At 38.4% G+C, this 16,867-nt stretch overlaps 1 protein-coding gene across 1 annotated transcript in view; it reads left to right on the top strand.

The window, feature by feature from the left end:
* Positions 1-8,410, top strand: part of LOC107659507 (OTU domain-containing protein 7A-like) — an 89,423-nt gene extending 81,013 nt beyond the window's left edge. Inside the window, exons 11-13 of the mRNA XM_016448474.1 lie at positions 2,852-2,966; positions 3,722-3,806; positions 4,621-8,410. Of these exons, the coding sequence (XP_016303960.1) occupies positions 2,852-2,966; positions 3,722-3,806; positions 4,621-6,138 (1,718 nt within the window). The 3' untranslated portion in view covers positions 6,139-8,410. The remainder of the gene's footprint in view (positions 1-2,851; positions 2,967-3,721; positions 3,807-4,620) is intronic.
* Positions 8,411-16,867: the final 8,457 nt, after the last annotated feature.

Genomic DNA, 16,867 nt, shown 5'->3' with positions numbered 1-16,867 from the left:
AGAGAAGGGAGGACAGCTGCAGTGTAGGAGTCGGGACACAACCCCACATAGCTCCAGTGTTCACCGTCTGACCCCGCTCTGGTGGGAAACTGTATCTGTGTGTGCGATGGGGAACACAATGGGGTACTTGTTGGTTAGGTCTATGTATGAATGCATGCCCACGTGTACGATTTTGTGTGTTATTCTGAACAGTGTGTGCTCTGCTTTGGGAATCCCACCTACATTTCTTTCAGTTTGGACTTTGGATGCTCTTTCTTGTCCTGGTGTGACTCCCCAAGAATTTGACCCACAAAATGCTGGAAGAAACCTCATAGCCTCAAATGCGGCAGAAGTTTATGTGTTTCAATAACAGTGAAAAGAATGTCATGGTTGGGGTAAATGATTTTGGCAACTTAGATGTTTTTTTGGATCAACATCTTTTGTTGGTCTTGGAACAACATTCCTTTTAAAGAAACATAGTTGTATATGAGATTTGAGATTGCGAAGCAATGATATATTCTTCTTTTAGTCAGTGTTATCTTGGCTTTATCTCCAAAAATGTTTCTTTAATTGCCAAATTCCTGTTGTAGAACTACACTACCCATAATCGTGAGGAGAGACTTTGATCCTCCAATCAGCAAGAAGCACATCATAACAGCTTAGCAGCGACCTCTCACTCCAGTGGAGTATTGTAAATTACATAATTTAAAAGTCAGAATCACTCCATAGTTCCAAGACAAGACCACCTTGTCCAGACGATTTTGCATGATTGTTTTGGTGCGATTGGCATGTTCATATATACCTAAACCAATCAAACTAAGAAAGAAAATGTGCCAGGTTCCAAAACATATGTGCCAAATGAGCCAGGTGTGAAAACAGCATTAGTACCAAGCCTAAATTTGTCTTATGTAGCCATCTGTTTGCTTTAATATAATTTGAAAGTGGTTACAACCTGGTTTTCAGTAAATGCGTTCTGCTTCTGAAGGTTACACCTAAATCTTTCATTTTGCCTTTTTGTACCTCAGTTTTTTTTTTTCTTTTCTTCAAATCAAAGTTTGCAATGTGATGATTCATCTCTGTCCTCTTTGGTTTGACTCACCAAACTCCATTAGAGGAATTGAATACAAAAAAAGTGGCCATTGACAATTGTGTTTTTTTTGTCATCCTCCCCAAACCGTCACAAAACAGTACTGTGCTGGTACTATGATACAGTAATGATATGAGATTGTAATTCCATGGTGGATAATAATTCCTTTGTTTTTTGAGAAAACTTACAGAAAGTGAATGAAAGGTACATATTCAAGACAAAATGTGCTTGAAGTGAGTAAAAGTTGGAAATTCTTAGAGGGTGGACTGAGATTTTGGATTGTATGAATGTTCAGTAGACCAGCTGGACATTTTTGGCGTTTCTTGTTGCCAGGATTGTGAATTAAAAGACGTGGGTGGGAGGCAAAGTCGTGTGTTGATTGAAAATTCAACAGGGAAGAAGTGTGCTTCAAGCATGCTCATGTCTTACTGTGGAAAATGGCTAGATGGTACACTTCTCTACAAACTAGGGTTGCATAATCAAAAAAAAAAAGTGATTATTTTGTCATATTGTGATTTGAACTGCTATTTTTTAATAATAGGTTTTAAAATGTTCCTCAATCCATATATCTGGTGTAATCTCCTTTTTTGTGATTGTGTCATATTAGTAGATTTGTATAATAACTTGCATCTGTTAAAAATGTGTATCTTGAACATAAATCTTTAATGTAAATTTTGTGGTATAATAATCTTTCACATCCATATCACGATTTGATTTTTTTCTACTTTTTATCAGCCCTACTACAAACACTTTCTCCTTGACCTTTTCTTTCTTTCACACACACATTTATTCATTACTGTGACCCGATGTCTCTCACTCCTACTCTGCATAGTGTCATTTAAATGAGTCATCGAGGAGCAGTATGTTCATCATTGGTACACCATGAGTTCTACCCAGCAGTCACCTGGCAAATGGCAGGCCGTTCATGAGGAGAGGAGACAGTTTGTTCTGTCAGTGTGTGTGTGTTTGTGAGTGTATGGTTGTGACAGAAGGGGTTGGAACGTCCTCTGTTCAAACATGCTGTATTTTCCAACAGTCACGAGAACTGAATCTCTTTCTTTCTCTCTTCTTTCAACTCACTCTCTCTTTTCCCTTCCATTCTGTCTGGTGCCTGTGGTTTAAAAAGACTAGTCAGGTACAATGACAAATACGGTGATGGAAAAGGGGGAAAAAGGGAAGTAGTTAGAATGAATGGAAGGCCGTGATATTTTCTTTTTAGGAAACAGTGCCGCACCCAGGCCTGTTAACTTGCGGTTAACATACCCCTTGATTAATGTTGAAATGTTTTTTAATGTCAAATGGGTGATGGAATCATGGAAATATGATTTTTGTTTCTCTTACATTTTTGCAGTTTTGTCATATCTTGTAGTGAAGGAGTAACTGAAGACTCTTTGAAAGAAACAAACCACTGTAGCAGGTTTTTGGGGAAAAGTTTACCCTAAAAATGAAAAATCTGACATCATTCACTTTGTGTGAAGAACAGTCCATAAATTTAGGCCATTATGCACTGATAAACTTCACCTGCTAAATCAGATATGATGGCTATGGCACAGATAAGTAACATCAATCATAATGACAGAACCTTAAATTTTTGGGTGAACTATTCCTTTAAAAGTACAGTAGCTAAGCAGTGTAATCTAAACAAGTACACCTCTTCCCTAGTCCTAGTATCCAGTCAAAATCTAGGTCCACTGTTTGCTTCAATCTGTTTGGAAACTGGTTGCAACCTTGTTTTGAATGTTACATCAAAATCTTTCATCTCATCTTTTTGTCCTTCCCTTCCAGCCGTCATCCCACTGACCGACTCTGAGCACAAGCTGCTAGCGCTGCACTTCGCGGTGGACCCTGGGAAGGACTGGGAGTGGGGGAGGGATGACAACGACAATGCTAAGCTGGCAAAGTAAGACCCCTCTTTTTCTCTCTCATCCTCCATCCTCCATCCACCCCTACAGCAATCTTAGAGAAATTTAATAACTTATGAGCAGGTTCTAGCCTAAATGAGGGGTAATTAAGACAAATGTCAATTGAGGCCAAATGAAGGCCTCTATCTATATGTTATCTCTACCATATGAGGGATTAAGTTGGACTAAATCTGTCCAGAAGGTCCCAGCACATGGCACCAGGGCATATTATCCTCACAGAGGTTGATCGGCTCTTGATTGACACATCTTAAAGACTCATTCAGTCATTAAAGCCTGTATATGTTCCAGGCTTTTATCACTTGCATATTCTTGCATTTAGTCTTATGGTAAAATGACTTGTACAGGATGTTTTCAAATCTGAGTAACTTTGCAGAAGTCAGCCAATTAAAGCATATAAATAAATTGCGGCAGCACCGCCCCAGCCATGACTTACAGAAGGAAGAACAGAAACCAAAAAAAACATCTGTGCTGAAGTAACTGTAATCATTTGGCCCCCAGTCCATTGGCTCCATAATGGACTGATAAATACAAGCTGTCATTCCCTGGTGACTAGATTTATGCACTGATTGAGTTCCTAGTTGCATGCCTCAAATGGTTTGTAATTTCTTCCATTCCCTCATTGGCACGTAAGAGATGACAAGAATATTCAATGCCTCATTTGAGCTGATAAACCTTTTGAGCTACAAATTAGGTTTTAGAAGAGATGTGTAACTATGTTCTCCTCTCTCTCTAGTCTTATTCTATCACTGGAAGCTAAATTAAACCTTCTGCACAACTACATGAATGTAACATGGATTCGAATTCCTTCTGAAACAAGGGTAAGTGGTCGTCCATTTATTGGTTGACAGGGTTTGCAAACCCTGCTCCTGAAGGCTACCTTCTTGCAGACATAAGTTCCAACTCTGCTCCAACACACCTTGCTATGTTTTCAAGTAATCCTGAAAACTAGGGATGCACCGATACCAATACTGGTATCGGTATCGGGCCCGATACTGGTCTCCTGTACTCGTACTCGTACTCGTTAAAATGCCCCGATACCACACAGCATGTGATAAGCGCCATATTCAAACAAAGAAACACCAACAACAGAACAACAGCCAGCAGAAAGGAGTTAAGGATGTCTACTATGAAGTATATGTATGCAATGAATATAATGTTAAACATTCAGTATTAACGCCTGTATAGCTGATGTGCGCGAGCTGATAAATAAAGCACGCTGAGTGGATTAAGCGCGCGGCGGCGCAGATGCCGAGCTTGTTCGAGTGAATATACCTTTCTCACAGACATCATTGGAAAGATAAATTAAGTTAACCAACTAACATTATACATACTCTTTTGGTTTCTTTACCCAATATTTAAAAAATGTACAAATGCAATAAAAATACCGGTATCGGTACTCGGTATCGGCAAGTACCAAAAATAAAAGTATTGTATCGGGCGAGTACTGGAAAAAGTGGTATCAGTGCATCCCTACTGAAAACCTTAAATAACTGGTTCAGGTATAATTGATTTAAGGATGGTAGCCCTCCAGGAACATGGTTGTTTCCAGCTTTTCTAAAAATTTTGACAGCAGTACTTGCTGCTAAAAGTGACTACAGTTTTGAGTCCTAATGGCTGATCTATCTATTACAGGCTCCCTTGGCTCAGCCCGAGTCGCCCACTGCCTCTGCAGGTGAGGATGTACAGTCTCTGGCAGAATCCATGGACTCGGACCGGGAGTCTGTTTGCAGTAACTCCAACATCAATAACGGCAAGTCGAGTAAGGAGAAGGACAAGGACACGCAGCGAAAGGACAAAGACAAAACAAGGGCAGACTCAGTGGCCAACAAACTGGGCAGCTTCAGCAAGACTCTGGGTATCAAACTTAAGAAGAATATGGGTGGCCTTGGAGGACTTGTTCATGGCAAGATCAGCAAGTCTACTTCAACAAATGGTCGAACGGTAGAGAACGGAGAGCAGAAATCCAAGAAAAAGGACTCGAAAACACGAAAAGGGAGCAAAGAGGAGTCAGGCCAGTCAGCCAGCACATCCTCCTCAGAAAAGGCAACCAGTCCCTCTCCTACAGACCGTGCTTCTGGTAGCTCACCTGTTGAGAGACCGCTAGGATCAGGCAAAAACTCGGGTGATCGGACACTGGACAACTGGAAGTACAGCACAGATGTCAAACTCAGCCTGAACATACTTCGGGCAGCCATGCAGGGCGAGCGCAAATTCATCTTCGCTGGGTTGCTGCTCACCAGCCACCGACACCAGTTCCATGAAGAGATGATCAGCTTCTACCTAAGCAGTGCCCAAGAACGCTTCAGTGCTGAGCAGGAACAGAAGAGAAAGGCTGAGGCTGAGAAGAAGCCTCAGACCAATGGGGTGGCACTAAAGAAGCCCGAACAGGAGAGTGTTTTCCAAAGGGAGCGTTCAGATAGCTCTCCACCTGAGAGTTGCTCACCGGTGTTGCAACCTAGCCATAATCCTTCCCAGGCTGTGAAGATCCAAGTAAGGGGAAGCCCAAAGCTTGCTGCTTCCCCTATCCCAATACCCATCCCAGCTTCCATCCCAGGATCCTCCATGTCCCCTGTCCCTTTCTCCTCCCCTAGTAACGGTGCTAAGAGACCTGGACCAGTCCCTGTTTCAGCTCACTATAGCCATACACCACCTATCCAGAGGCACAGTGTCATCCATCTGAGGGATGTCAATGTGCAGTCATCCAGCTACAAAGATGAGTCTTACAAGCCAATGGTCGGCACTCTTAAAACTTGTGCTACCTACCCCCAGCAAAACCGCTCACTGTCCTCTCAGAGCTACAGCCCAGCCCGCATGTCTGGTATCCATACGATTAATGCCATAGACACCCTCCCATACAACATGCCTGGGGAACATAAGTCCCACACTTATACCAACGGCTTCAACACTGGCGACATCCGGGACTGTCTGGAGTTTGCAGATGAGGACCCGGCGCCCCATGCCTGGCTGGGGCAGGACAAAACCAAAGGGCAGAGTGGTGTTTGCCCAATGTACTGTTTTCAGCAGAAACGTTGCAGGAGGGAGAACTGCACCTTCTATGGCCGACCCGAGACAGAGAACTTTTGCTCATACTGTTATAGAGAGGAGCTGAAACGCAGGGAACGAGAGGTGAAGGTGCACCGACCTGGATAGCCCTGCAAATGCGCACACATATATAACCACCCCCAATGTGTGTGGAAAAGAACAGCAACACCACCACCTTTTTGCACTTTGCAAGCGATACAAAGAACTGGCATAACATTTTCCTACTATATTTAAGATCGGCCTCCTTGTATTCTTGTTACTTTACTCTCAATAGCGAACGAACACTGCTTTACAATGACAGGAAGTGCAACCAGAATCAGTTTACAGCTTTGGCCAGAGATTGTGTTATTGTTTGTCCTATGTCCGATTTAATTCAATCTTTTACTTGTTCTAGAGTAAAAGCTCTCGTCTGTGCATTTTGCTCAGTCTGTATTGTAAAACTCCTTGTACCTGCAGAAAGAGATGTAAAAGCATATGTCACTCTCTAATGGAGCTTCCCAAATCATGGAAGGGAAAACTCTGTTTAGAGATCATTATTATGCAATACTTCACAGCATAGCTCTTTGGAATCTTAATATTAAATAACATTGATTTGCTGTGCATTGCAAATAATTACAAAGGGAGGGAGATGCACTGTTCAGCACTCTGACTTTTTTGAAAGCAATAAGTTTGGTAACAACTGTCACCCCTCCCCCTTTTATCTATGCATTCATGACGTCAGCCATATTCTACTTTTCCCCATATGATTCTACGGGATATAGATAAGATTATAATAGGTCTGCTGTACAGGGATTATTATCGTGGAAAATATTTAATATGTGGCATATCAGAGTGTGCTTTTGGATTGATCTTGTGGTATATATATATATACACACACATACACACAACGCTGCAGTATATTGTAACATAAAGCCTCTACATAGGAGGGTTTGCATTCCATCATGATATCAAATGAAACCTCACTATTGTGTGCTACTTGAACTTGACATCCGACACAGTAAGCATTTGACTTCCATTCATTGCTTTCTGTATTTGCAATATAACACAGTAATGCTAGCGAATGCTAAATTACAAGAACCACCTTACCTGAGGATATATATGAAATGCAAACCCTTATATGCTTCAGCAGTGGACTAAAGGTGGAAAGCTTATGAAACGGTGTATTTGTCAACTGTTTTATACCTTCACTGATGGCACAGCTTGGCTACAAGCAATTGGCAACTGCTCATCAACATTCCGTAGCACTCATGCTAACACTGCCATGCTAGCCTCTCATGTGCCAAAATGGTCCTTCGCCTCCATTTCATTTGTCCTCAGGAATATAAGTCTTAACCACACAATTGTGATTACAATATACATAGAAACATCTAAATCTATAAATGTAAAATTGGATATTTAAAGGTACAAATCTACCTCTTGAAAGCGTTTTAGGTTTTTGACTCTCATAGATTACATAGCAGTGTAAAATGTCCTAACTAGGTGCAATGTGGAATGTTAGTAGCTGAAATTTTCATGTGTACATTGAAAACGAAAATTTGGTGACAACAAATTCACAGCCAATCAGATCAGAATATGTTTTATGTTAAATAGACCTATGAGATTGCACTGTGGGTGAAGCAACTGAAACCAAGCGATAGACAAAATTTTCATGTGTTGCTTGACATGGTCGTATTTAGTTTGGACAAAATCTCTGATTAATTTATTCTTTGTCAGATTGTATCACGACTGGTTAGGACATGTTCTCCAGACCAAATCTCTAAAGGTAAAATTACATTAAGCCGATGTTGATCACAGCAGTGCAAAAACCATCACAGTCAACTAACTGCTACTAACTGGCTAACAAACATACACGCTCGAAGCGCTAGTTCTCATTGTGTGCTAGAAAATCAGGATGTTACAGATAACTGCGCCAATCAAGTCAACTAGCATGACTAGCATGTTAGCCACTTTGTGTGCCTCTGCTAAGCAAAGGCCCAACCAAGTGCTTTTCTACTTCATAGACAAGATTTCTGTAAGAGCAGCGCTTGTGTTTTGTTGTGTGGCGGTGTCCAGGTAACCAACTTCGTGTCTCTGTAAGTGTTTTGTCTTTCCTGGCCAAGGAGGTCCACTGCTTCGTTCTCTTCCCACGTTTCTACACCTCCACAATCATGTGTGTCTTTCGCTTCCCATCTTCCTGCTTTTCCTCTCCCTCCTTTATATTCGACAAGCTCATGGACTCTCACCGTCTTAGAATTGTAAAATATGATTTTGTATTAATTTGAGAGTTTTACACTACTTTAAATTATTAATTTGCACATTAGGTACCAATGTAAATAGCAGGAGAAAAAGAGACAAAATAAGATTAGTTTATTGTTAAATACGGTGTCTGTGTGGTTCTTTTAATTGTTCCTGCGGAAGAAAGGTGTGTGCCTGTGTGCTAGCATACTTGCGTGTCTGCGTGTGTGTTTTTCCTCAACGTTCTGTAATTTGAGCAGCGCCCTCGGCTGCTGTTTCAGTCTACAGTATACAACACCCACATTAGACTGTCTGACTTCTCATATGATTGAGTCCGCAAAACTGGAATAGAATCTAGTATAAAACTGCACGTCTAGCGGTGTCCGGCTTTTATATCCCTGCAGTAGTTGCTGTCAGTCGTGGACCATGGCATTAGCATGAAACACAGCACCAAACAGCTGCCCCACCGATCACCTGTTTAACATCTGCCAGAAAAGTCTCGCCCTGACAATGAACTCTCATTGTTGCATGTTCACTTAAGGCTGACATTCTTCGCATACTATATACAAAAGATTTTAGAGGCCAGAGACTTAAAACGCAAATCAGGTCACTTTAAAGAACGGGAGGTAAATAACTCTTATGATTTGGGTCACCCTTAAAATTTTAGTCATGCATATTTTAAGCCCCTCTCCCTTTGAGACTGCGAAATATCTTGAATTGCAAAACACGACGATGGCTTATCTGTTATGGATAAATGTCATTTGCATCATGTGTGAGATGTTTTTTTACGACTGTCGTGAAACAGGATACTGTTTTTGCAAAACGATCACAGACACACCCACACATTTTACTGAGGGCACATGGTATGGAAGATATAATTCTGCTGATGCAGAAACTAGGGCACTTTCCCAAGAATTTAACCATGTTCCAGCTGTCATAAAGATGTAAAATGTCTTAGCAACCTGTTCACCATAGTTTTATCAGTGGATTTCAAAGAGACTGGGGTAGGGGCTTCTTAACAGTATTAAATAGTATACTTATTTAAATGTAGTAAAAATAGTGATCTAATTTATGATTTATTTAGGCATGGTGGTCTTAGGGTGGGCAGGCATATGGAAGTCTCAAAAGTGTGATTCTGTGCCCTTATTTTACCTTATAATCATACAGAAGCACTAATATACAACACCAACACGGACTGCTATCATACACCCTAAAGCCGCATTTACACTATCTCCAACATTCACTTATGATTGTCTCATTTCACCCCTAATTGCACAGAAGTTTGGATTAGAATCACAGCTGGTCTGGTGGCCTTATATGGTCTAGCCACAAAAAGTAACATTTCAACGCATCCAAAGTCTAAAGCAGATCTGAAATGTATACTTATGCATATGATCGGAACTCCACGTACTTCCATTGTGAATGGAAAACTTCCGGTCTGTCATTTGTTGGAGATGAAAACTTGAAAACTTAACCTTTTGATTTTTTGTTCAGTGATTTTAATGTTTGCCTTTCATGACAATCATTACAATTCATGGGATTGCTGTCAGAATTCACCAAGTCATATAATAGTGTAGCACTGCTTCTGTTTGATTATCATTTGTTGGAACTTGTACCGTATTTGTACGTAAAAAACATGCATGCAAACATTTTATTTGAGAGGTATTTGAGCTCATATTCAAATCTCTGATGTTTGATTGAAGGCGCTTGATTGGAAACTTGGCAAATCCAAGCATAATGTGAGATGTTATCTCTTCTGAAACTCGCAAAGACACATGTGTGCGATTACTTAGATCTTTTTCTCTGGAGAAACATCTGAGCCCTTTTCTAGTACTATGTTCTGAACATGAAAACCAAAATACTACTGACATACGTGTAGGGCCCTGACCTCTCAAGGGGTAAGTAGAAGGGGAAAGATGTTTTTCTTTTCAAGAAGGCACGTGATCTCATCTCCGTTCAAAGCAGCACGCACGGAGATGTAAAGACACACTGCCATCTATCAATCAGCAGAACGGCCCCTGTACGGCTCTCCCATGACCTAGTTTGCGTTTGTGCACAGCTCTCTTCAAAACATCACCCTGCCCACATTTTTTTTCTCAGAAGTCTCTCATCAATAATCCGACTTTCTGTTTTACGGCTTACAGTTTCTCAAAAGAATGCGAAAAATGTGAGAAGAAAAATAAAACGGGAGAGAGAGACAGTATAAGGTCACGCAGTTCTTTGCTGCATGATATTTGTGATCCATGTCTTTCCTGCATTGGTGGAAAGGAAGAAGGAGAAAGTGTACTGTGCTCAGCTGGGGCATGGCATGCTGTCATGTGTTTCTAGGACTAGAGGTCTTGTGACATTGCAGCCAATTCTTTATTGTGCCTTACAGTATATAACAGCACAAGACAGCAATAGTGTACCATTGTACGCAGTCCACACTTTACAGTCTTGACTCTACCGACTGTTGATACCACAAACAAATTTCACGCTATTAAAGCATTACGCCATTCTTTACCGTGGGTTCTCAGGCATTATGTGAAGCAGAGTATAATATGCTTGCCTGTGGTAATTTCACGTAACATGCAGCCTTGAATAGCTTGCTTTTAAGAAATACTAATAAACAATAAAAACAACAGGTATATAATGACAAACTGTCTTAAACAGGTGTTAAAATGACAGTGGGCCATGTTTCCAGGCTTTTCTATGTAAATCTGTATTTTGTCCTAAGCCTTTTCAGTAGCATTTTATTGTTTTTTGTTTGTTTTGGTTGAATATTTACAGCAAGGGATCATGGTTTAATATGTTAGCATAGCTTATCTATTCCATGTAAACCTGTTTTTTTTTTTTTTTAGTTCTAACCATTTTCACAAGCATTTTCTTGACATTTTTTGTTTCTGTTGGCTGGGGTCATGGTTTACCATGTTAGCATAGCTACATTAGCCCAGTTAGTGTAGTAAAAGCTAAAATATCTATTCCATGTAAACCTGTTTTTTTAAAGTCCTAACCATTTTCCCAAGCACTTTCATGTTTTCTGTAGGCTGTTTACAGCAAGGGACCAAGGTTTATCAGGTTAGCATAGCTACATTAGCCCAGTTAACATGCTAAAATGTAAAGTATCTCTTCCATGCAAACCTGCGTTTTTGTTCTAACCATGTCCTCAAGCATTTTCTTGTGTTTTTCTTTTCTGTATGATATTTACAGCACAGGGTCAAGGTCTATCAGGTTAGCATGGCTGCATTAGCTAAAAGCTAAAGTATATCTTCATGCAAACCTGTATTTTTGTGGATGTTCCCAATGTTCCCAAGCATTTTATTGTATTTTTTTCTTTAGGCGATTTAGTTATATCAAGTAGTCAAGGGTTATCAGGTTAGCATGGCTACATTAACCCTGTTAGTATGCTAAAAGCTAATATATCTCTTTCATGTAAACCTTTTTTTTCCTAACCATGTTCCCAAGCAATTTCTTGTTGTGTTTTTTTTCTTTTCTTGTAGTACAAGGGTTAGCAGGTTGGCATGACCCCATTAGCCCTGTTAGATGATGCCATAGCATTTTTATAAGTATCTTTCTTTATCCTTTTCACATCCTATTTTGCACACTAGTTGTCTGTGTAGCCAATCAAACATAAAATATTAGAAAAGCTAATTTGCTATGTAAATTTATGCAAGTCTTGCTTGCATTACATCGTTTTAGATTTCTTAAACCAGATAGGAAGTGGGTAAAAGTGGGTAAGAATGGGATCAGGATCAGTCCATAAAGAACATAAGAACATAAAGGTCTTTGTACAGGTGAACCAGCCCACCCTGTGGAGGCGATGTACTGTAGTTGAGCAAAGAAAGGAAACAACCAAAATACTCACTGGTGGGAGGGTCCTTTTTCTGAAAGAGACAGTGAGACACTGCAAAGAAAGAGAACAAGAACTGTCTTTTCTTTTTTGTGTGTCTGCCAGATTTATGGTTGCAATTGAAACCATCAACAGCTTTGCTCTTTTGGCAGAGACCGGAGGAGCCCCAAGATGGAGACACACCCTGTGATCTGTGTTGCCACTTGTATGGAAGCAATTTTCCAACAAAAGCCCTTATCAGAAACGCTAATTATCATCTTTACTTTCATGTTGGTAACAGCGGTGTCTGTTTTGGCTCTGACATAATGAGACCAAAAAGAGGAAATGAAGCTTCTAATAAATATGCATGCTTATTTTCTGCCAAGATCGTTGAGCATTTAAATTAAAACAAGAGGACTGACTGTAACAGCATGGAAAATGGTTCACTGCTGTTTTAGCAATGCTTTTACCTTTAGATCTTCAACAAAGCTGCAGTTTTAATAGACAAAATATTCAAATCAGTCTAGGCAATTTTAAATAGACCAAAGACTAATACTAATAGAAAAAAAATGAAAGATTTAAACAGAGAAATTTACTTGAGACTTTCTTGCTCGGAAATGGTAAATCCTTACCAAAATGGTACCATTTTAGCTATAGGTAGTTGAGCTTTTTGAGTTTGTACAACAATCGTAGAAGGACAGCGTGCATCAGGTTTTCTCCGCCTTGCTAACTTCCAGTAGGCAATAGGCAATGAATGTTAAGGCAATGAAAAATAATTAACAGCACCTTAAATGAAAGAACTTTGCATCGAAGTCTGCTTTGATCCAGAAGTTTGAAGTGTTATTTGGTTTCAGGAACTTTGTGCTCCCTTAAACCTGTTCAGTCGGCTTATATACGGTACACGGGCCTGTTCAGATTGCTAGATGCTAGATGCTAGTTGAGGTGTGTCTGTGATCTATGTGTCTGCAGAGAAAGATGTTCCCTGCTCACTGTGTCTCATCCAGGAAGGCTTAAGCTCAGCCCTACAAAGAGACAAAATGCTTTCTGTTGATAGAATGATAATGGTTCCTTTTGGTCAATTTGGTTGGTACAAGAAAAAATAATTCAGGATATATTCTATGAAAAGAAGTCTTATTTTACACAATTTTCTTTCTTCAGGCATTTATTTATTTACTTACGGTTACACTTTATTTTAAGGTGTCCTTGTTACTGTTTAATTATACATTTAAGTACTGAGTAATATTAATTAGCTACATTTACTTGCTATATGATTAGGGTTACGTGCATGTACAGTAATTATGCATCTATATTTTTATATATTTATATATATATATATATATATATTAGTTTTATTTCAATTATCAATAACAACACAGTAATGTACATTATAAACTAATGATTTTTTATATATATTTTTTATAAAAAATATATTTTTATATATTTATATATATATATATATATATATTAGTTAAAAAATAATTCAGGATATATTCTATGAAAAGAAGTCTTATTTTACACAATTTTCTTTCTTCAGGCATTTATTTATTTACTTACGGTTACACTTTATTTTAAGGTGTCCTTGTTACTGTTTAATTATACATTTAAGTACTGAGTAATATTAATTAGCTACATTTACTTACTATATGGTTAGGATTAGGGTTTGGCTTAGGGTTACTTGCATATAATTAGGCATAAAGTCTAATCCACCAGTGTTATTTTAATATTGATTATATACTGTTGTACTATTTATTAATATTATAAATTAGCTTGTATTTTTGTATTTCATCTTTATTTTAATAATTTCATTAATATTTGTATGTGCTTTTGTGATTTTTTAAATATTTCTAATTAGCTTTCGTTTATTTTTATTTAAGTTTTAATTCTACTTAGTAAGCACTTTAACTTGGTAAGTTAATATATATATATATATATATATATATATATATATTAGCTTTATTTCAATTATCAATAACAACACAGTAATGTACATTATAAACTAATGATTTTTTATATATATTTTTTATAAAAAATATATTTTTATATATTTATATATATATATATATATATATTAGTTTTATTTCAATTATCAATAACAACACAGTAATGTACATTATAAACTGATGATTTTTTCATGTGTCTTGACTGTTTGTTTGTTTTTTTAAGTTTCCAAATTCTCAGAACACAACTTTATATTCTTCTTTATTTCAGTGCTATGAAATAGAAATATTTAGTAAACTGCATCTGGATGTAGTATAAAAAGGTTTTGGCAATTTTGTTATTGATTTTGTTGTCTGCAGAACAGACTATATCATCATAATATAAAAGAGTTTTCTGCTTAAAGAAATCGTTCACCCAAAAACGAAAATTTGCTAAACATTTTCTCAGGCCATCCAAAATGTAAATGAGTTTGTTTCTTCATTGCAACAGATTTGGAGAAATTTAGCATTACATCACTTGCTCACCAATGGATCCTCTGCACAGTCTGCAGTGAATGGGTGCCGTCAGAATGAGAGTCCAAACAGCTGATAAAAACATCAGTAATCCACACCACACCACTCCAGTCCATCAATTAATGTATTGTAATGTCTTTTCTCCAAATCTGTTCCAGTGAAGAAACAAACTCATCTACATCTTGGATGGCCTGAGGGTAAGTACATTTTAATTTTGGGTGACCTACACCTTTAATAGGCTGAATTATCTAGAGTAAGCTAATTTGCTATGCAAATTTATGCCAGTCTTGCTTGCATTACATCGTTTTAGATTTCTTAAACCAGATAGGAAGTGGATAAAAGTGGGTAAGAATGGGATCAGGATCAGACCCACATTAGCAGTATCGTTTCCTGGATGGGCATTGAGTTCGCGCCAGTGCCACCCGGTGCCACCCCCTTGCCATGGTGGAGTACGTGAGGGACAGAGGAGATTCACACCACGACGGCACCCACAGAGACACCCACTCACAGTCTGAACTCGTGACGCTCGTGACGCTCGAGTCCTGATCACCCAGCACAACCACACGGCTTCACCCACTCTTATCTCACTGCCTCTCTCTGTCTCCCACACACACCTTCTTTTCTTTTATATTTGCAGTTTATATGCCCCGTTTCTGTTTTAAACTCAGTAGCATTGATGCTCTAAAGCCGCTGTGCCACAAAACTGAATGAAATGTTTGTCAAATGATTTCCAGCCTCACATCAATTGACCGCAGGCTGCCATTTAGCATCCCAGCTGGTGAAAACCAAAAGCAGATAGAGAAAGAGAGAGAGGAAAAGAAAATATGATATTCTCTCTCTCTCTCTTTTTAATCTTTCCCCTTACCCCTCCACCCACCAGCAGTCACTGACTGTACACACACACACACACACACACACACACACACACACACACACACATTCCGCAGAGGAACAGTTCGTTCTCTGGGCTCACATGGTCTGTCTTTCTTACTCACTGGCTCCCACTGCAGTATGATCACTCACTGAGGGGGAGAGAAATTAATGATGCGCCTTCATGTCTCTCTGTCTCTGTCCGTCTGTCTTTCTGTCTGATTGACTGCTGTACCCAGGACATTCAAGGTACAAGTAGTGCAAAACTTGCATCCGGATCTATTGATCTATTAAAAAAATACATTAAAAACGCACTTCATACATACATTCACCTGAATACACAATTTCTGTGATAAGCATGTTATTGACTTTAGTATTAATATTCATGTTTCTGTTTGTTGCTGTCAGAAATGTCAGGGTGATATAACTACTCATATCATAATGGAAAAAGGTCAAATTCATAGATTTAATGTCTTGAAAAGAAAACGTTATTAAAGCAAATGTATGTAAGATTTTTTTATTAATTTTTTTTTTTACCTTGAAATCTCCGTTTCAAAATCTTCTGATGGTAGGCCTACACTGACTTCTAATAAAGCGAATGGTTTCTTTTAACTTCTCACAGTCCCCTTCAAACGTCTGTTTTGGGAGTTTTGTAAGTTTAGTGAGCCCATACGAAATTCCGAGAAAATGGCGGATTGCTTTACGGCAGCATCGTGCACGTGCCCAGCGATCCATTATAATTATGAGAGTTGTATATTTACGACTGTGAATTCCACACACTTAACTGTAGGGGGCGCTACAGTCGCAAAAATGCACAAAACTACATACAGTTGCTTTAAGTAGTTAGCCATAATATATTTTTTTCTTCTTAAAAATGTACAAATGTTAAATAATATGAATAAATATAAAATATAAATTAGTAATTAGTTGCTCCACCGCTGAAACGACTTTCCCCTTTGACTTACATTTTAAAGGCCTCTTATTTTTCAACCCCTCATTTTCAGCCTCATTTCTCCAGTCACTTATTCTCACCTCCTTTCATATTTTAGGTTGCGAATTATATTTCCATTTCTATTAAAAAAAAATTTGTTTTGAAAAATAATGAGTTTTTTGAACATTAAAGCATGTCAACATATTCTGTTACACCAAATACACAAAATAATGATCTTTAAAATAGCATCATATGACCCCTTTAAATAAATTTAGGCCTATGCATAAAAAAAACATCTGGCAATGATACAAATACATTTGTTGTCCCTTTTTTTCCCCCCCACTGGCAATTTTTATTTCTTGCAAAAATGAATTTTGATTCTAAATTCTAAATAGACTCAAATAATATTTTTCAACACTTTGATAAATGCACAATGCACACTAAAATGATAACGTTATATATTACTCTTTTTTTTTTTTTTCTTAGATCAAGCATGCTCTGGAAATGGCTGTCTCTGTTTTGACCAAATACATAAACCTATATAAAATAAATAAGTAAATCTTT

Source organism: Sinocyclocheilus anshuiensis, unplaced genomic scaffold (genome assembly GCF_001515605.1).
Source record: "Sinocyclocheilus anshuiensis isolate Anshui unplaced genomic scaffold, SAMN03320099.WGS_v1.1 scaffold387, whole genome shotgun sequence".
NCBI classification, from domain to species: Eukaryota; Metazoa; Chordata; class Actinopteri; order Cypriniformes; family Cyprinidae; genus Sinocyclocheilus; species Sinocyclocheilus anshuiensis.
The sequence above is the reverse complement of the archived record's forward strand: the minus strand, read 5'-3'. Positions and strand labels throughout refer to the sequence as shown.